The sequence below is a fragment of the Tamandua tetradactyla genome, chromosome 12 (assembly GCF_023851605.1).
Source record: "Tamandua tetradactyla isolate mTamTet1 chromosome 12, mTamTet1.pri, whole genome shotgun sequence".
Taxonomy (NCBI): domain Eukaryota; kingdom Metazoa; phylum Chordata; class Mammalia; order Pilosa; family Myrmecophagidae; genus Tamandua; species Tamandua tetradactyla.
The window spans coordinates 56309788-56323458 of record NC_135338.1 but is presented as its reverse complement, the minus strand read 5'-3'; the positions used below and the strand labels follow the sequence as shown (position 1 = coordinate 56323458).

The window sequence follows — 13671 nt, the reverse complement described above, 5'->3', positions numbered from 1 at the left end:
TTACTTTAGAGCTTATCCTAATTTGCATGGGTTTCATTTTTCTCCCCCAGGAGAGAATGAGTTTTGTGTGCTAATCTTTGGACCCCCAGAGCCCAGCACAGTGCTTTTCAGGCCTGGAAGTACAGGAGAGGTTTATAGCATGACTGTTTGGGAGGCAAAAAGCAAAAGTAAAGTAGATGAAGTAACAATATAAACATGGTGCAGTTCTGGAAAGTAGTGTTGGGTGCACCCCAAGGTACAGCCAGTGGAATGAGAAGGACTTGTGTTCTGGGAGCACTACATTTCAAGAGTGAATTTGAGCAGCCTTGAAAGACAGTTAGGATTTAGCAAGGCCAGAGTGGCGACTCAGTTGTATTGGGATTGCCACTACCCAGCGCCTGGAGCACCGGAAAGAGCAGAGTTCCGGTCCATTCCCAGCCTAGTGCCCAGCCTGCAGGGCCGCTTGCCTTTGGTTCTTTGGTTGCTTTGCCATGTGTTCTCCATCTTTAGGACGGACGGAGAAAAAGGTTGGGTGGCTCTGCAAGTGCCAGCACCACACCTGCCCTCTTCCCCACCTGCTCTGGTCTGAAGCCAGCACAGGCCTTTCCTGCTGGAGAAGGTTCTTGGGTGAGATGGGCTGTCCTGTCCCCAGGCTGGAGGATTGGGCCCTGGAGTGAGTCTCTAGATTGTTATGGGCCAAAAGCTCATTTAGGACCAAAGAAAGGGGACTCAGTGGGTAGTGAGGAAAGAAACTGAGCTGCATCTCTCCCTCTCCTTGTTACTTTAAATGACTAATTAGCGGCTCACATCCTCTCTCCTGTCCTATTGAATTTGGCCTGTGGAAATGCAAATGTGGCCTTTCATTCTTTTAAGCTTTCCTTCCCTTAGATGCCAAATGCCAATTGTGCCAAGGCAACAGAAACACACGATTTGGGGGTGGATGAAGGAGCCCCAGAGTGGGAATCAGGAGATGGAGGCTGGAGTCCCGTTTTCCACTGCCCTAACAGGGGCATCAACTCTGCCTCTCCTGAAGATGACCTGCTTCCTGGGGTTCTCAGCCGTCCAGGAGCATTTGCCCGCTGGGCCCGCCCACCTTGCTCCTGGCTCCCAGTGTAGCCCCAGCCTTCATCCCTGAGAGTGGAGGGAGGGCCTGAGTCCCCACCACAGTGAGATCTGTAAGTCTGACCTCCTGAGAGACTAGCAGACGAGGAATGCAGCGTTTCTCTAACACCTGGTCCTTCTGTAACTAAAAAGCCATCTTTTCCCAGCCAAAGAGACAGGAAGTGGCAAAAGTGTTAGCGGACAAAGGCCATGGATTCTTCAGCCCGACAGGCTCAAAAACCAATTCCTGAGACAACGGGGGTTTCAAAGAGAGAAAGAGTTTATTACAGCACACGTAGTAGGAGAGCAGATGGCCTAATGGCCCAAAATCTGTCTCCCCGAACTGCAGTAATCCAGGTAGTTGTATTAGAGAAAAGGTGGGCAGGGTTTAGGATAGTGAGTGCAGTGGCCCCAGATGAAGTTATTACAGGTGCGCTGATGACTGAGCCTGCGCAGACTGACTACAGGCTTAGTCACCGGGTGCAGGAAAGACAACGGCAGAATGGGTGTAGGTGCCTGGTAGGTAGAGTCTAAGCTACTGTGCATGTCAGGTGGGCCCTCTTAAAGTTACTCTAATCTCCGTCCTCAAGATAATTTGGGACTTGGGGTGGGTTAGTTCTGGGCAGACCCAAGACCCTTCATTAACAGTCATCAGGGGCTGTCTTTAGTGATTACAAGACTCTGAAGTTGAAAAACTGGAAAAACCTCAGTACCAATGAAGGTTAGTCACAAGGTTTTTACAATCTTGTGTAAAGATTGTAGCTCTTATGCAGAAGATAAGGGCTATACAACCATTATCAGAGATAAGGCAGCTGGATTACAACTCAGAGATGTCAGGTATTTCCCTGTCAACTCTGATATGCCAGAAAGCAAAAAGAAATATTTATATAACAATTCAGTAATCAAAATCATCCCTTAAATCCTGATTTCTTGGTCACAAAAGTTTTTCTTTTTCTGATCTGAAAGACAAAAATCCTTTTCTCTTTCACCATTCAGAAAAGGTAGCATTTGTCCCTTGATGACGAGGCTGGACTGTCTTTTTAAATCCCAAGGGTTTTTGTAAATTTGCAGGAAACTTTGTTCTCCTGGGGTGCCACTGACCTGGCCACTCTAATCCTCTTATTCAGACACCTGTTGGGCAGGTACTTCCAGGCTCTAAAGGAATTGTAGAGAGGTGGCTCCAGTGGTTCCCACACTTCTGGATTTCAGGCGTGAACGTGGCAGCTGGGTTTCAGTGTGCCTGCTGTGGACTAGTGGTCACAGAACTGTCCCTACCAAATGAAAGCTAGAGATGTCACACTGTAGTTCACCTTCAGCCATAGGCACCCCAACATGTCCTTCCCCAAGCTACATGTTTGCTTGTGTGTCTGCCTCTCCAAACCCAGGGGCCACCTTGCACCTCTCGGCCCACGTGGCTTCCAGAATTTCTTCCTCTGTTTAAGTGGGATGATGGTTATATGAAAGGTCCAACTGTCGCCTACAGTAAGAGGCATCCTTTTTAGGAAACAATGTAGTATCCTGGGGAGAGGATAGCAGTTATTATGCTCCATTGACTGATGAGGAAACTGAGGTTCAGAGAGACAAAATCAGTTGCTCAAGTTTACATGGCAGGCTCAGCCAGGATTTAAAACCGGATCTTCCTGGTATAATCTAAGAATGCCTAGAGTGTACAATGATAGTGATTAAATGTACAAGTTAAAAAATGTTTTTGCATGAGGAAGAAGAGAGGAATGTCAATATTGCAGGGTGTTGAAAATAGATGGTCATTCATATTTTAAAACTTCGACTTCTATGCAAGACTAAAGCAAAAAATATTTATTTGGTACAAAATTTATATTTTAACTAGTGCTTTTCCTAATTTAACTTATATGGACAGTGTAATTGAACACTGTAAGTACATGGAACCTTGAATAGGGCATGAGATCTTGTAGGTTTCTCTAGGATACTGGATGCCCCCAATAAATCCCAAAGTGATTTGAACAGTGAATAAAGAAGTATTTGCAAAGTCCCCTTGAGGGAATGGGGAGAAAGGGGGGAACATTCAACTTCCCCATTTGGAGAACTTCTGATATTCTCATAAGCAGTGGGAACAACCAAATCAATAGACCAAGCCCTCAATCTTGGGGTTTGTCCCGATGAAACTTACCCCTGCAAAGGATAGGCTAAGCCTACTTAAAATTAGGCCTAAGAGATACCCCCAGAGAACCTCTTTTGTTGCTAAGATGTGGCCTCTCTCTCCCTCAGCCAACACGGCAAGCTAACTTCCTGCCCTCCCCCTCTCTATGTGGCACATGACTCCCAGGGGTGTAAACCTCCCTGGCAAAGTGGGACAGAAATCCTAGAATGAGCTGGGACTCAGTATCAAGGGATTGAGAAAACCTCCTTGACTGAAAGGGGGAAGAGAGAAATGAGATAAAGTGTCAGTGGCTGAGATATTTCAAACAGTCAAGAGGTTTTCCTGGAGGTTCTTCTTACACATTATGTAGATATCCCCTGTTTAGTTTATGGTGTATTAGAGTGGCTAGTGGGAAGTACCTGAAACTGTAGAGCTGTGTTCCAGTAGCCATGTTTCTTGAAGATGATTGTATGATGATATAGCTTTCGCAGTGTGGCTTTGTGATTGTGAATACCTTGTGTCTGATGCTCCTTTTATCTGCGGTATGGACAGATAAGTAAAAACTATAGATAAGAAATAAACAAATAGTAGGGGAACAATTGAGTTCCCCTATTTAAAAATAAATTGAGTAGATTGAAATACTAGTGGTCAATGAAAGGGAGTGGTAAGAGGGATGGCATGTATGAGTTTTTTCTTTTTCTTTCTTTTGCTGGAGAGATACAAATTGTTCCAGCAAATGATCATGGTGATGAATACACAACTATGTGATGATATTGTGAGCCCTTGATCGTACACCATGTCAAGAATGTTTGTATGTTTGTTTGTTGTTTATAATAACAATATTAAAAAACATATTTTTTAAAAAACAGATCTTCCTAACCCCCTAGCCCCCATGCTCTTTTTACTCCATTGACTGGAGGCATTTGAGTTCTGCTCAGAGCAGAGGGGTTCGGAGGGGTCTCTCTCCCATGGCAGGCTGTGCTGGATGCCATGTGGGGGCCTGAAGTCCAGCGGTGTGGGGTGGCTAATTGCAGGCACTTGCATCACCTCTCAGCATGGAATACTGATTTGTGTTTGGTTATTTTGTTGTTAAATCCCAGGAATCCCCAAACTTGGAAAATTTAGCAAAACCTGTAGAAGAAAAGGTAATGAAAGAACCAACCAGCTGCAAAAAAAAAGAAAAAAGGAAACATGTGGACCCCATAGAAAGTTCAATATTTATAGCACCTGGAACTGTTCGCTCCTCAGATGACCTTGAAGAAGACCCCACCGACCACAGAGTCCCTTCCAGGTATTTTATTAGTGTCTTTTCATCCTAGAGGCCAAGGTAACAAGTGACTCAGACTTCGTCCCATTCCCAGTTGCTGATTTGATGGGGGAGGACCAAGGTGGGATTGGAGAGCACAGGCAGCTCAGAGTCCTGCAGGTTCCCTGGGGAAGGGATGCTCTTACGGAGCAGTCAGAAGGACGTGAGTCTTGCCTTCTCCCCTCACTCTATATACGTTTGGGTGGGAATGAGCAGTCAGCAGTGAAAGCACTGTGGAAAGGAACAGACTCATGGCTCTGCCTGCAGGCCCCCTGCCCTCTAGGCGATGCGCGTTGGGCAGCCATTTATGAGCATCTTCGTGCTTAAAGCCCATGCAGCCAGGTGCCCTTTTGTCCCAGCTTTGTGGATGTCAGGCATTTATATCATGCTTTCCCCTGCAAGTGAATCCAAATGGAAGTAATCGTGGTTGATTTATCTGGAGGGAGGAGCCAGGAGGATACTGAGCTTTATCTGATCCCCTGGAAGCTTGCAGCGCACAGCTGCTCTGTCCCTTCAAGGCCATCCCATGAGTGGGATTTGTTTAACTTCAGAATGTCAGACGACCCTGGTATCTCTCCATCACCCATCTCACTGTACCCAGGCATATCACATACATTCCCTCACTAATTCTATGGCCACCCCCTAGGCAGGGAAGTGGGATTATGTATACCTCATTGTTGCAGACAAAGTAGCTCATGGGCACATAGCTTCCCCAAGGTCTTCCAGTTTAGGAGAGCAGAGCTAGAGTCTCAAATTCAGACTCAGTCTGCCTCCCTCATCCCTGTTCTTTTCAGGCAATAGTCTGAGTGGTTCTGGCTGCTAAGGGAAATCACTGAGATATGCATCTCGGGGGTGGGCAGGGAGAAGCCCATACAGAGAGATACTGAGAAGCTGGCAGGACACCCAGCTTTCCACCTCCCTTCTGCTTTGTTCCCAAATCGGGGGCTACAGGACTAGTGCTCTTGGTGACTTCCCCATAACCCAGTGAAGGGCCATCGGTCATTTTCCAGACCACTTGGCTTTTCTCCCTAGACAGGGAAATTCTCAAATATTCTTGAAGCAGATACTCTGCAATAGAGTCTGCTAGACCTGGGAGCTGCAGAAGAGGGAGAAAAAAGCCACAGGAGCTCACAGGGTAGAGTTGGACCTGCCCAGCTCTTCTACTAGGACTGGGTGGAACAAAAGTCAGGATGGGGAAAGAGTGAGGATTCCATGATTTGGAGCTCAGAGGCAGGTGGAGAGGATCAGGGCAGCCTGGGGGCTGGGATGTCATTGGAGCTGAGCTTTGAGGGATAAATGGGATTTGGATTTAGGAGAGGGAGGGAGAAGGCATTTCAAGTGAGAGAAAGAGCCCAAGCACACAGCTGGCACACTGCAGGTGCCTCAGTAAATATCTGTTGAGTGGAAGGAAGCAGGAGGTAGAAGCGCGAGGGATCTTAGATACATGCTGCCCCCCAAATAAACCCCATCCAGTGAAGAGGAGACAAAAGGGGGATAAATATTGAAAAGTATGCTGTTACTTCTGTGCATGTGAGAAGGAAGCCTGGTTAACCTTTCCATGCAGAGGTCTGAAATGTTTAGTGCTGGAGAGAGTGAGCTCTTTGCATACAGCTGGTAGTTGTTACCTTTCCAGTTCCTTCATCCCACCTCACCTCACACCCAGTTGTGGCAAAGCTGTAATGATTACAAGGCGTGGGAGCCAAGGTGAAAGCTCCATAGCAAATGCAAGCAGATATAATGCAAGCAGATATTGTTGCCATGTGCCAGGCTATTTCATGGTCCCATTTAACATACAAGGAAACTGAGCTTTAGTTTCAGAGAGGTCAGTGGCTGACCCAAGGTTATTGAACATGCCTGAGCCCTGAGACCCCCTCTACCCAGATGCAGGATGCCTTCCTTGCCGTACCTGCTTCAGGTCACCCCCCCCCCACCGGGGATGTGCCATTGGTCGAGGCTGAAAGGCTTATTGTTCCAGAGCCTGCAGACCCAGTGTGGTATCTGTCTCCCCAATCTTATTCCCAGCCCTTCCTTCACCTCTCAGTCCCCTCATTCCCGGTCCAGTCACCTTGGCCTTAGTTGAGTTCCTTGACTACCCACTCCACAGTCCTTTGCATCTGAGGACCTTCTCTCTGCCTGGAACACTGTCCCCTGCCTACCTCTGGCTCCATTCCTTCTCAGCCTTTCAGTGTCAGCTCCAATACCACTTCCTCCAAGCAGCCTGCTTGGATTTCCCCAGGCTATGTTTGAGCCCCCTTTATATGTTCTTATAGCCCCTACTCTTCACAACCTTTATCAATCAAAACTAATTTCCATAGCCATTTGCATAAGGACGTCTTTTCCTTCTGCCTGGATTGCTCATGGTGAGCTAGCTCTGAAGGCAGGAGCCATGTGCATAAGATGTGCCATCACAGCCCCAGCATTTAGTAGGGCACCAGGCCTGCAGTGGACATTCAGTAAGAATCCTTTGGGTGAATGAATCAATGAAGGATTGTTCTCCCTCTGTCTGCTGTCAGCACCTTGCGGGCAGGAGCTGGGTCCTCCGCAGCTGGCCCTGGGTCTGGTGCACAGTAGGTTCTTTTAAATGTTGGCTGAAAAAATGAAGTCTAGAATTCAAACCCACTTTGAAATTCATGTTGATTACACTGTGCACACATGTCACCCAAAACAAAGCATGCCACAAATAAAGGGGAAGGGAGAGAGCAAGCATCCCCCAGCTAACTGGGGGCGGGGGGGGATGTTGCAGGGTGCTTTCAAGCACTGCTCATTTTATCAGAAATCCATTACAAACCCATGTGGGTAAGAGATTGTCCCTGCAGCTCCAGGCTCTCCAGTGTGTTGGGTCAGCTCTCATAGAGGACACCACTGGGTTCTAGGAACTCAGGTCTCTTTTGACTTTGAAATGTGCATTTTGCCTCATTTCTGTGCTGTGATAGCAGGGAGGGAAAATTAGTGCAGACTCTGGCGTGAGGATAAGGACTGACGCCTCCCCGAGCCTAGCATGTTCCTGGCACATAGTAGATTTGTAGTAATGTATGGGTTGTGTCCAAGGCAAGGGGAGACCTCGGTATAGGTTTTCAGAACAGGAGCAGGCAGGACTGCCAAGGCTGCCGGTGATGAATTCTCTGGGAGTAAACTCTTGGGTCCAGTGCCTTTTTTCAGGAAACGAAAAAAGTGGACTTTCAGTGGACTTGCCTTACAGACCCCCTGAGGCAGTCGAGGTGCCTCTGCAGCACCGGGGCACATCAACACCAGGACCTAGTTCTCCCAGTGAGCGCCAGAGCAGGGCCAGAGACTGTTGCCGAAAGCACACTGTTATCCCCACCATCACCTCCGTGGCGTGGGAGGGGGATGTGGGAGGGATCACCTATTTTACAGATAAGGAAAACTGATCAGAGACGTGTATGTGCTGGGCTGTCATTGCCGGCTGATCAGCCAGGAGCCAGGACGGCAGCCCAGGTCCATGAGGATGTCTTCAGCCTTAGTCCTGGGCATGCCACCTCTGTTAGGACAGGGGCACACCTCACCAACCCTAACCCACGTCAGTCTCCATAAGAGCAGGAAATTAGCCTCTTCATGTATGAAAAGGCAAGAACTTGAGAAGCAGAAAGCAGCAGGTTCACAGGAAGGAGCCCCCAGAAGGGGGTCAGGCTACCCTGGCTAGGTTCAGGGCTGACTTTTGCTTTGGCCGGGGACCTCAGGAGGCTTGGAAGAAGAGGTCACTTCCTGCTCTAAGTCCTATGATGTTAAAGAATAGGCGGTCTGCCTTCTATTTAAAATTCTGACTTTCCTCCTGTTTTTTTTCTTTTGACGAGGGCCTAGTGCATCCCTCTGATATCCATTCTTCGGTTTGTAAGCACACTCCCACCAGGGCAGACATAGTGGATAAAAACTCTCATTACTGTCCCTGGGTCTGAAATGACAGTTTGCCTAAATCCACATGTGGTGGTCTCTGGGTGGGGGTGACCGTCAAACTGAGCCACGGGGAGCTGTTGGTGGCCCCAATTCAAAATGGTGTGTTTGTTTTTCAGGGCTAGTCACAGCGACTCCAGCATTTACATTCGACGACATACTAACAGGTCTTTGGAATCGGTTAGTACGTGAATTTCTTCTCCCTCCCTCTAGCCCCTGCTAATCATTTCATTTCCATCCTTCCTCCTCCCCAGCCCAGAGCTTTGAAATTACTGACGTGCAACAACTATACTTTTGGATAGAAGACAAGCACATTGAAACCTTGTCACTAGACACAATCCAGTCGGATATCCAGTTTGGGCATGGAGGGACGTAAATAAAGCAATGTTTTCAAAGCCAGAAGGCCTCGTTGTTATAAAAATGCACCCAAGCCTCCCCCCTACCTAGAAAGGTCATGTCGTGCTCAGTGATGGGGGCGCAGCGAGAAGTGGGTGGCGATTTACTAGCTCTGGTCGAGTCAGTCCGTGGTCCACGGCACGTTCTGATTCTTGGTTTTAGGTGGGGTGGGGGGGCGTCTTTCCAGCTCACCAGGGCCGGCGGGGCAGGCTGTAGAGTAACCTGAGTGCTTAGCTGTCTGATTTTGAAATTAGATGTTAGGAATATTGAGAGAAGCGTGGCATGCTCGGCTTTGTGTGTTTAAAATCATTTTATTTTCTGTTTCAGAGATTTCATCTTTACTAATTGGGTTGCGGGGGTTTTGTTTATAAATTTCACTGTAGGATCATTTTAGCTATGTTCAATCGAGGAATGCCGCAGATCTGGATGAGAGAAGAAACCGAATGTTAACCAGGTTAGTGACTTTGTTCTGCTCTCAGTTTTGTGCCTTAATTTTTCTTTTTTTAATCATGTAGCCTGCCTTACGGGGATGGTTATTTTCAAGCCATATTTTGTTGATAACAATATGAATAGTTGGGGAACATGCAGGGAAGGGTTTGTTCCAGACAAAAGGGATATGACTTCAATCTTAGTGGGAGGCAAAAGCAGACATGAGCCAACATTGCCATGTCTTGGTTCAGAAAATGTGCTAAAGACGGGTTGGGGTTGCAAGGCTTCCGCTGCCTTTAAACCAAGCAGTGGCGCCGGGCAGGTCTAGACGGGAGCGCCAGGCCCGAGGGGCGTAGGGGTGCGTGGGCTGTGCGTGTTCCGCAAAGCTGAAGCGCTGACGGCTGTTCCATTCTGTGTCGCCACTGCAGGTACAATACTCAGAAGCTCACTGAGCTGATTTTACAGTTTTATGGCATCAGAGCAGACATGAAGAGGGAAGGCAAACATGCCAGGATGTCTATGAAAGTATTTCTTAATGTCGAAGCAGTAGATGGCCTAGTCGAATTGCTAAATTGCTATAAAACCATCCATTTAGAATAGAGGAAACCAGAAAAAATCTCTAAAATTCTGGCGGACAATTCTGAGGTGACCCTAGGCCTGTTAGTCATTGAATCACTTAGATTGAAAAGATATTTGCCAAGGATTTGAGCTGGCTGGGAAGGACTAAATTATTGGAATTAAAAGCCTCTGTGTAAATATTGCCCTTACCCAGGAATGGTCCTTAGATCACCGCCCTAATGATTCCCGAAATAGAGGCAAGATAAGCTTCCCTCCCCTACCATAAAAAGGGAATTTTAATTCAAGTTTTTAACCAGCCTTGACAGATTCATAGAGAAATACTTTGAGCTTTTATGTGGTGGGGGCTTTGAAAATGGAATCAGCAAGGTTGAGATAGCTGGTGGATCTCCATGCTTTCTACACTGCACATTTATTTACCTTTGCAATAAAAAACGAGTATCAATTACATTTTTTCTAATATTTTCTAGAAGCCCTTTTAAGAAAGAGAAAAGCAGTTATTTGTTCTCTGTGTGTGAATCACTCCATGTGTAGATGGTGGCAGAGGTTTAATCCCATTTTAGCCCCAGCCACTCACTGTATCAGGAGGCAGTGCAGTGATGGAAGGGTTTTGCCTCATAATCTCCATCCCTTAAGCCACCCCAAAGAGGCTTACTCTCTAGGCATCTATAAATGCAGCTTCAAGCTAAGGCCCCTTAGTCCCCCTGCCACTCTGATTGTCACCCTAACTCTTCCTTCTGTAGAAATTCTGGAGCTGTTGTTTGTCGCCACCATGTAGCACCCTTCTGGGCTTCCTTGTTATTATTTTTGCCCCCCCCCCCCAAAAAAAAGGTCATTTTAGCACTACCATGTGTAAAATAAAAGAAGAAAGATAAATCTGAGCCAAAACAAATCAAATAAATTTTTTAAAGGCTATATTCCAAAGCCAAAAGCTTTTTGATTTTTGGGGGTGGGGGCGGTAGTGGGGGTGAGGGGTGGTTGGTTGCCTTTGTTTATTTGTTTCTGATGGCTGTTTTAAAAGTATCTGTGATTTGGGAACTATCCATTCTTTTAGGTTACTTATGAAGTTCCCCTCCATTACTAACGAATGACAGAGAGCTAACAGTGTCTAATTCTGCATTATGGTGAATTCTTTGAGGGCAGCCGTGGTGCAATGGAAAGTGTCCTGGTCTGGAATTTAGACCTGGTTCAGGTGCAGCTCTATGGCAAAGTAATCATGTGAACTTGGGCAAGTCGCTCCATCCCTGTGAGTCTCAATATGCCCAGCTATGGCCCAGGGATCACAGCTCCTCAGCTCAGTGTGTAGAGATGAGGCATTAGTGGGAGTGTATGCACGTCTGAAAGCTCTGCCTTGGGGTCTGCACGCTCAGTGCCAGGGAGGACACCCTAGGCTCTCCAGATGGGCAGTGAGGTTGGTGTAGGGGGGCCGTGGGCTGTGCTGGGTAGGCTCCCCTGCCCTGGGGACCCACTAGTAACTGCCTTGCCTCTGTTTTCCCTTCTGCAGGAAGGCCAGCCACTTGGGGGAAGCCACACCACACGAGAGCCTGCAGAGCGACTCGCTGACGCAGTTTGTCCAACAGCCAGATGTGATGTATTTTATTCTCTTCCTCTGGCTCCTGGTTTACTGCCTGCTGCTCTTCCCACAGCTGGACATCAACAGACTCTGATGTGTGTGTGTCTGGATAATAAAGACAGGACCTGACCAGGGGCAGGGTTCTTTTACTTCATTTTATTTTTGCTTTTGTATGGGGCACTTCTGCAGACAGTATTTTGTTTTTTGTTTTTTTTTTCATGTTTCCTTTTTTTTTTCTGTAAGAACTGTGAATGCTTTTTTTTTTTTCCTCTCTCTTTGGCATGTACTCCAAACTCAGGTGTGTGTTGGATTTGAAGGTGAGGCTCTGTTCTCACGTGCCTTGCTTTGTAAGACATTAAGCATCATTACTAATATTGAGCCATAGCCTGGGTCTTAGCTTATCCCAGAGACAGGGTTTTCAAGGTCCTGGATGAACTTGAATTACTTATCTCTTAGATGAGAACAAGGGTGGGTGCCCCAGGCCAAGCTACCAAGGGAAAGAAAACTGCCCCATTGTCCTCCAAGAGGGGGTGTTTTCAGGATGGTCCTTTGTGTCCATGCACCCCTTACAGCCTGGTGATTGATTGGTCGTATCATTTGGGGACATTGGAGGGCACCTCGCTGCTGGCTCTGGGAATGCACCTCTGCAAATGACAGAATCCAAGGAGGAAAAGGAAAACTTTGTCATGAGCTGGAATGCACTCTTCTTTCCCCTATTGTTGGTTAATTTCTTTTGTTGTTGAGGGGTTGGGGTGGGGAAGTGCATTTTAACTTCACTTCTGTGGTCTTACAATTGAGATAGAGCTGTGATTTGCAAACCTTTTCAGCCAATGGAACCCTCCTTTCAGATGAAATCTTATGGGGCCAAATCAGAGATGCACTAAAAGTGGAGCTCTGGCTGAAAAGGGGCAGGTGCAAGGCCTCGGCTGCCCTCCAAGACCCCTGAAACATCTCTACTGGTCCCTAAGGCCCACAGGGCAACATAGAAAGCCCCAGTGAGGAGTGTGGAAATGGCTGATGTATTAGAGCTGGAAGAGATCCAGCCAGGTTCCTACCCAGAGAAAGCTTTGGCACACACCTGCCTCAATGCAAGTCTTGGCATGGTTATCCTTTGTGTCAGTCATAATGGGTTTCTTGGAAAGGCTTTCTGGAAAGCGCCCCATGATTATACCAGAACAGGCCATTTCTAAGAACAAAGCAAGGCGTTTTGCCTGCCCTGCCACTTTCCTTCGGCCCTGGGCTCCCTCAGTTCTCTTTTCTCTGCCAACATGCATGTCAGTCATGACTCTGTTGCTTCCTCCTCCCCTCCTCCTCTCCCTCCTCAAGCATGTATCAGGTAACCCTTATAACACTGCAAACCAGAGTTCATCTTGTCTGGGTTTAAACCCAGAGAGGCAAAGCAAACTGACCAGGGTCGCACAGCCAACCAAGAACAAAATTGCAGTGCACACCCGGTCTACCAGGTCTACCAGATGCCCAGTCTAGATCCTTGCAGGTCCTGAGAAGAAAAAGGAAAGATGAAATGATGAGATTAAAATGTTCTTATTTCAACAAAGCAAGAATTTTAGGTCAACTACCAACCTTTGTTTTTGTCTCATATTTTCCCATAAGGAAGTTTTATTTGCCTTCGGACTCATCCCCTATTACTTCTAAAATGCCTCAACAGCTGTAACAGCTTGTCAGCTGACATACCAGCATTGTTCTTGCTCCAGAAATCATGTTTCCTTCTTGACAAGCCAAGCACTGCCTATTTCAAGCAGTGGGTTTCAAGTTTACAGAATCCCAGGATGGCCAAAAGAATTTACATAGCACATTCGAGTCGTTGACAGCCAGACTGGCCTCTAACCTGGACTGATTATAGCTTGCCTCCCCTCCCCGAAAGAATCTAAGTCCTTCAAGCCGAAAGCTGTTGGGAGCTTGGAGTGAGTCCATCTTGAAGGCTAAGAGTACCATGGAAAAATGAGCTAGTTAATGAGCTTCCTAGCATCATTGAAAGCTCAAAGATACAGATGATAAAGATTGTGTGTGTGATATTTTATAACCCTGAATACTAGCAGTCCTCACCTAAATTAGATGCTTGAAGAACCAGGAAGATTAACCCAAACGGTGATCACTTTACAGACGTAGACCTTGTTCAGAAACTCTCCTCAGGCTTCATCTCCTGCCCATCACTACTTTTAATATTGTTTCAAACTATCTGCTGGCAAGGTGCCCAAAAGTCATTTGGTTCAGGTTGGCAATAAACTGATTTTTTTTTTTAAGGGAAAAAAACTCAGTTTAGAACTA

General features: G+C 46.9%; 1 protein-coding gene across 7 annotated transcripts in view; it reads left to right on the top strand.

Moving 5' to 3' along the window:
- Window positions 1-11539, top strand: part of CLMN (calmin) — a 118383-nt gene extending 106844 nt beyond the window's left edge. Inside the window, exons 10-14 of one of the 7 annotated variants that reach the window (XM_077123460.1) lie at window positions 4297-4487; window positions 8531-8591; window positions 9191-9261; window positions 9665-9731; window positions 11318-11539. In XM_077123460.1, the coding sequence (XP_076979575.1) occupies window positions 4297-4487; window positions 8531-8591; window positions 9191-9261; window positions 9665-9731; window positions 11318-11479 (552 nt within the window). In that variant the 3' untranslated portion in view covers window positions 11480-11539. Of the gene's footprint in view, window positions 1-4296; window positions 4488-8530; window positions 8592-8665; window positions 8814-9134; window positions 9262-9664; window positions 9762-11316 lie in introns of those variants that run through there. The other 6 variants (XM_077123459.1, XM_077123461.1, XM_077123463.1 and 3 more) reach the window with 6 other exon arrangements.
- The last annotated feature ends 2132 nt before the right edge of the window (window positions 11540-13671 follow it).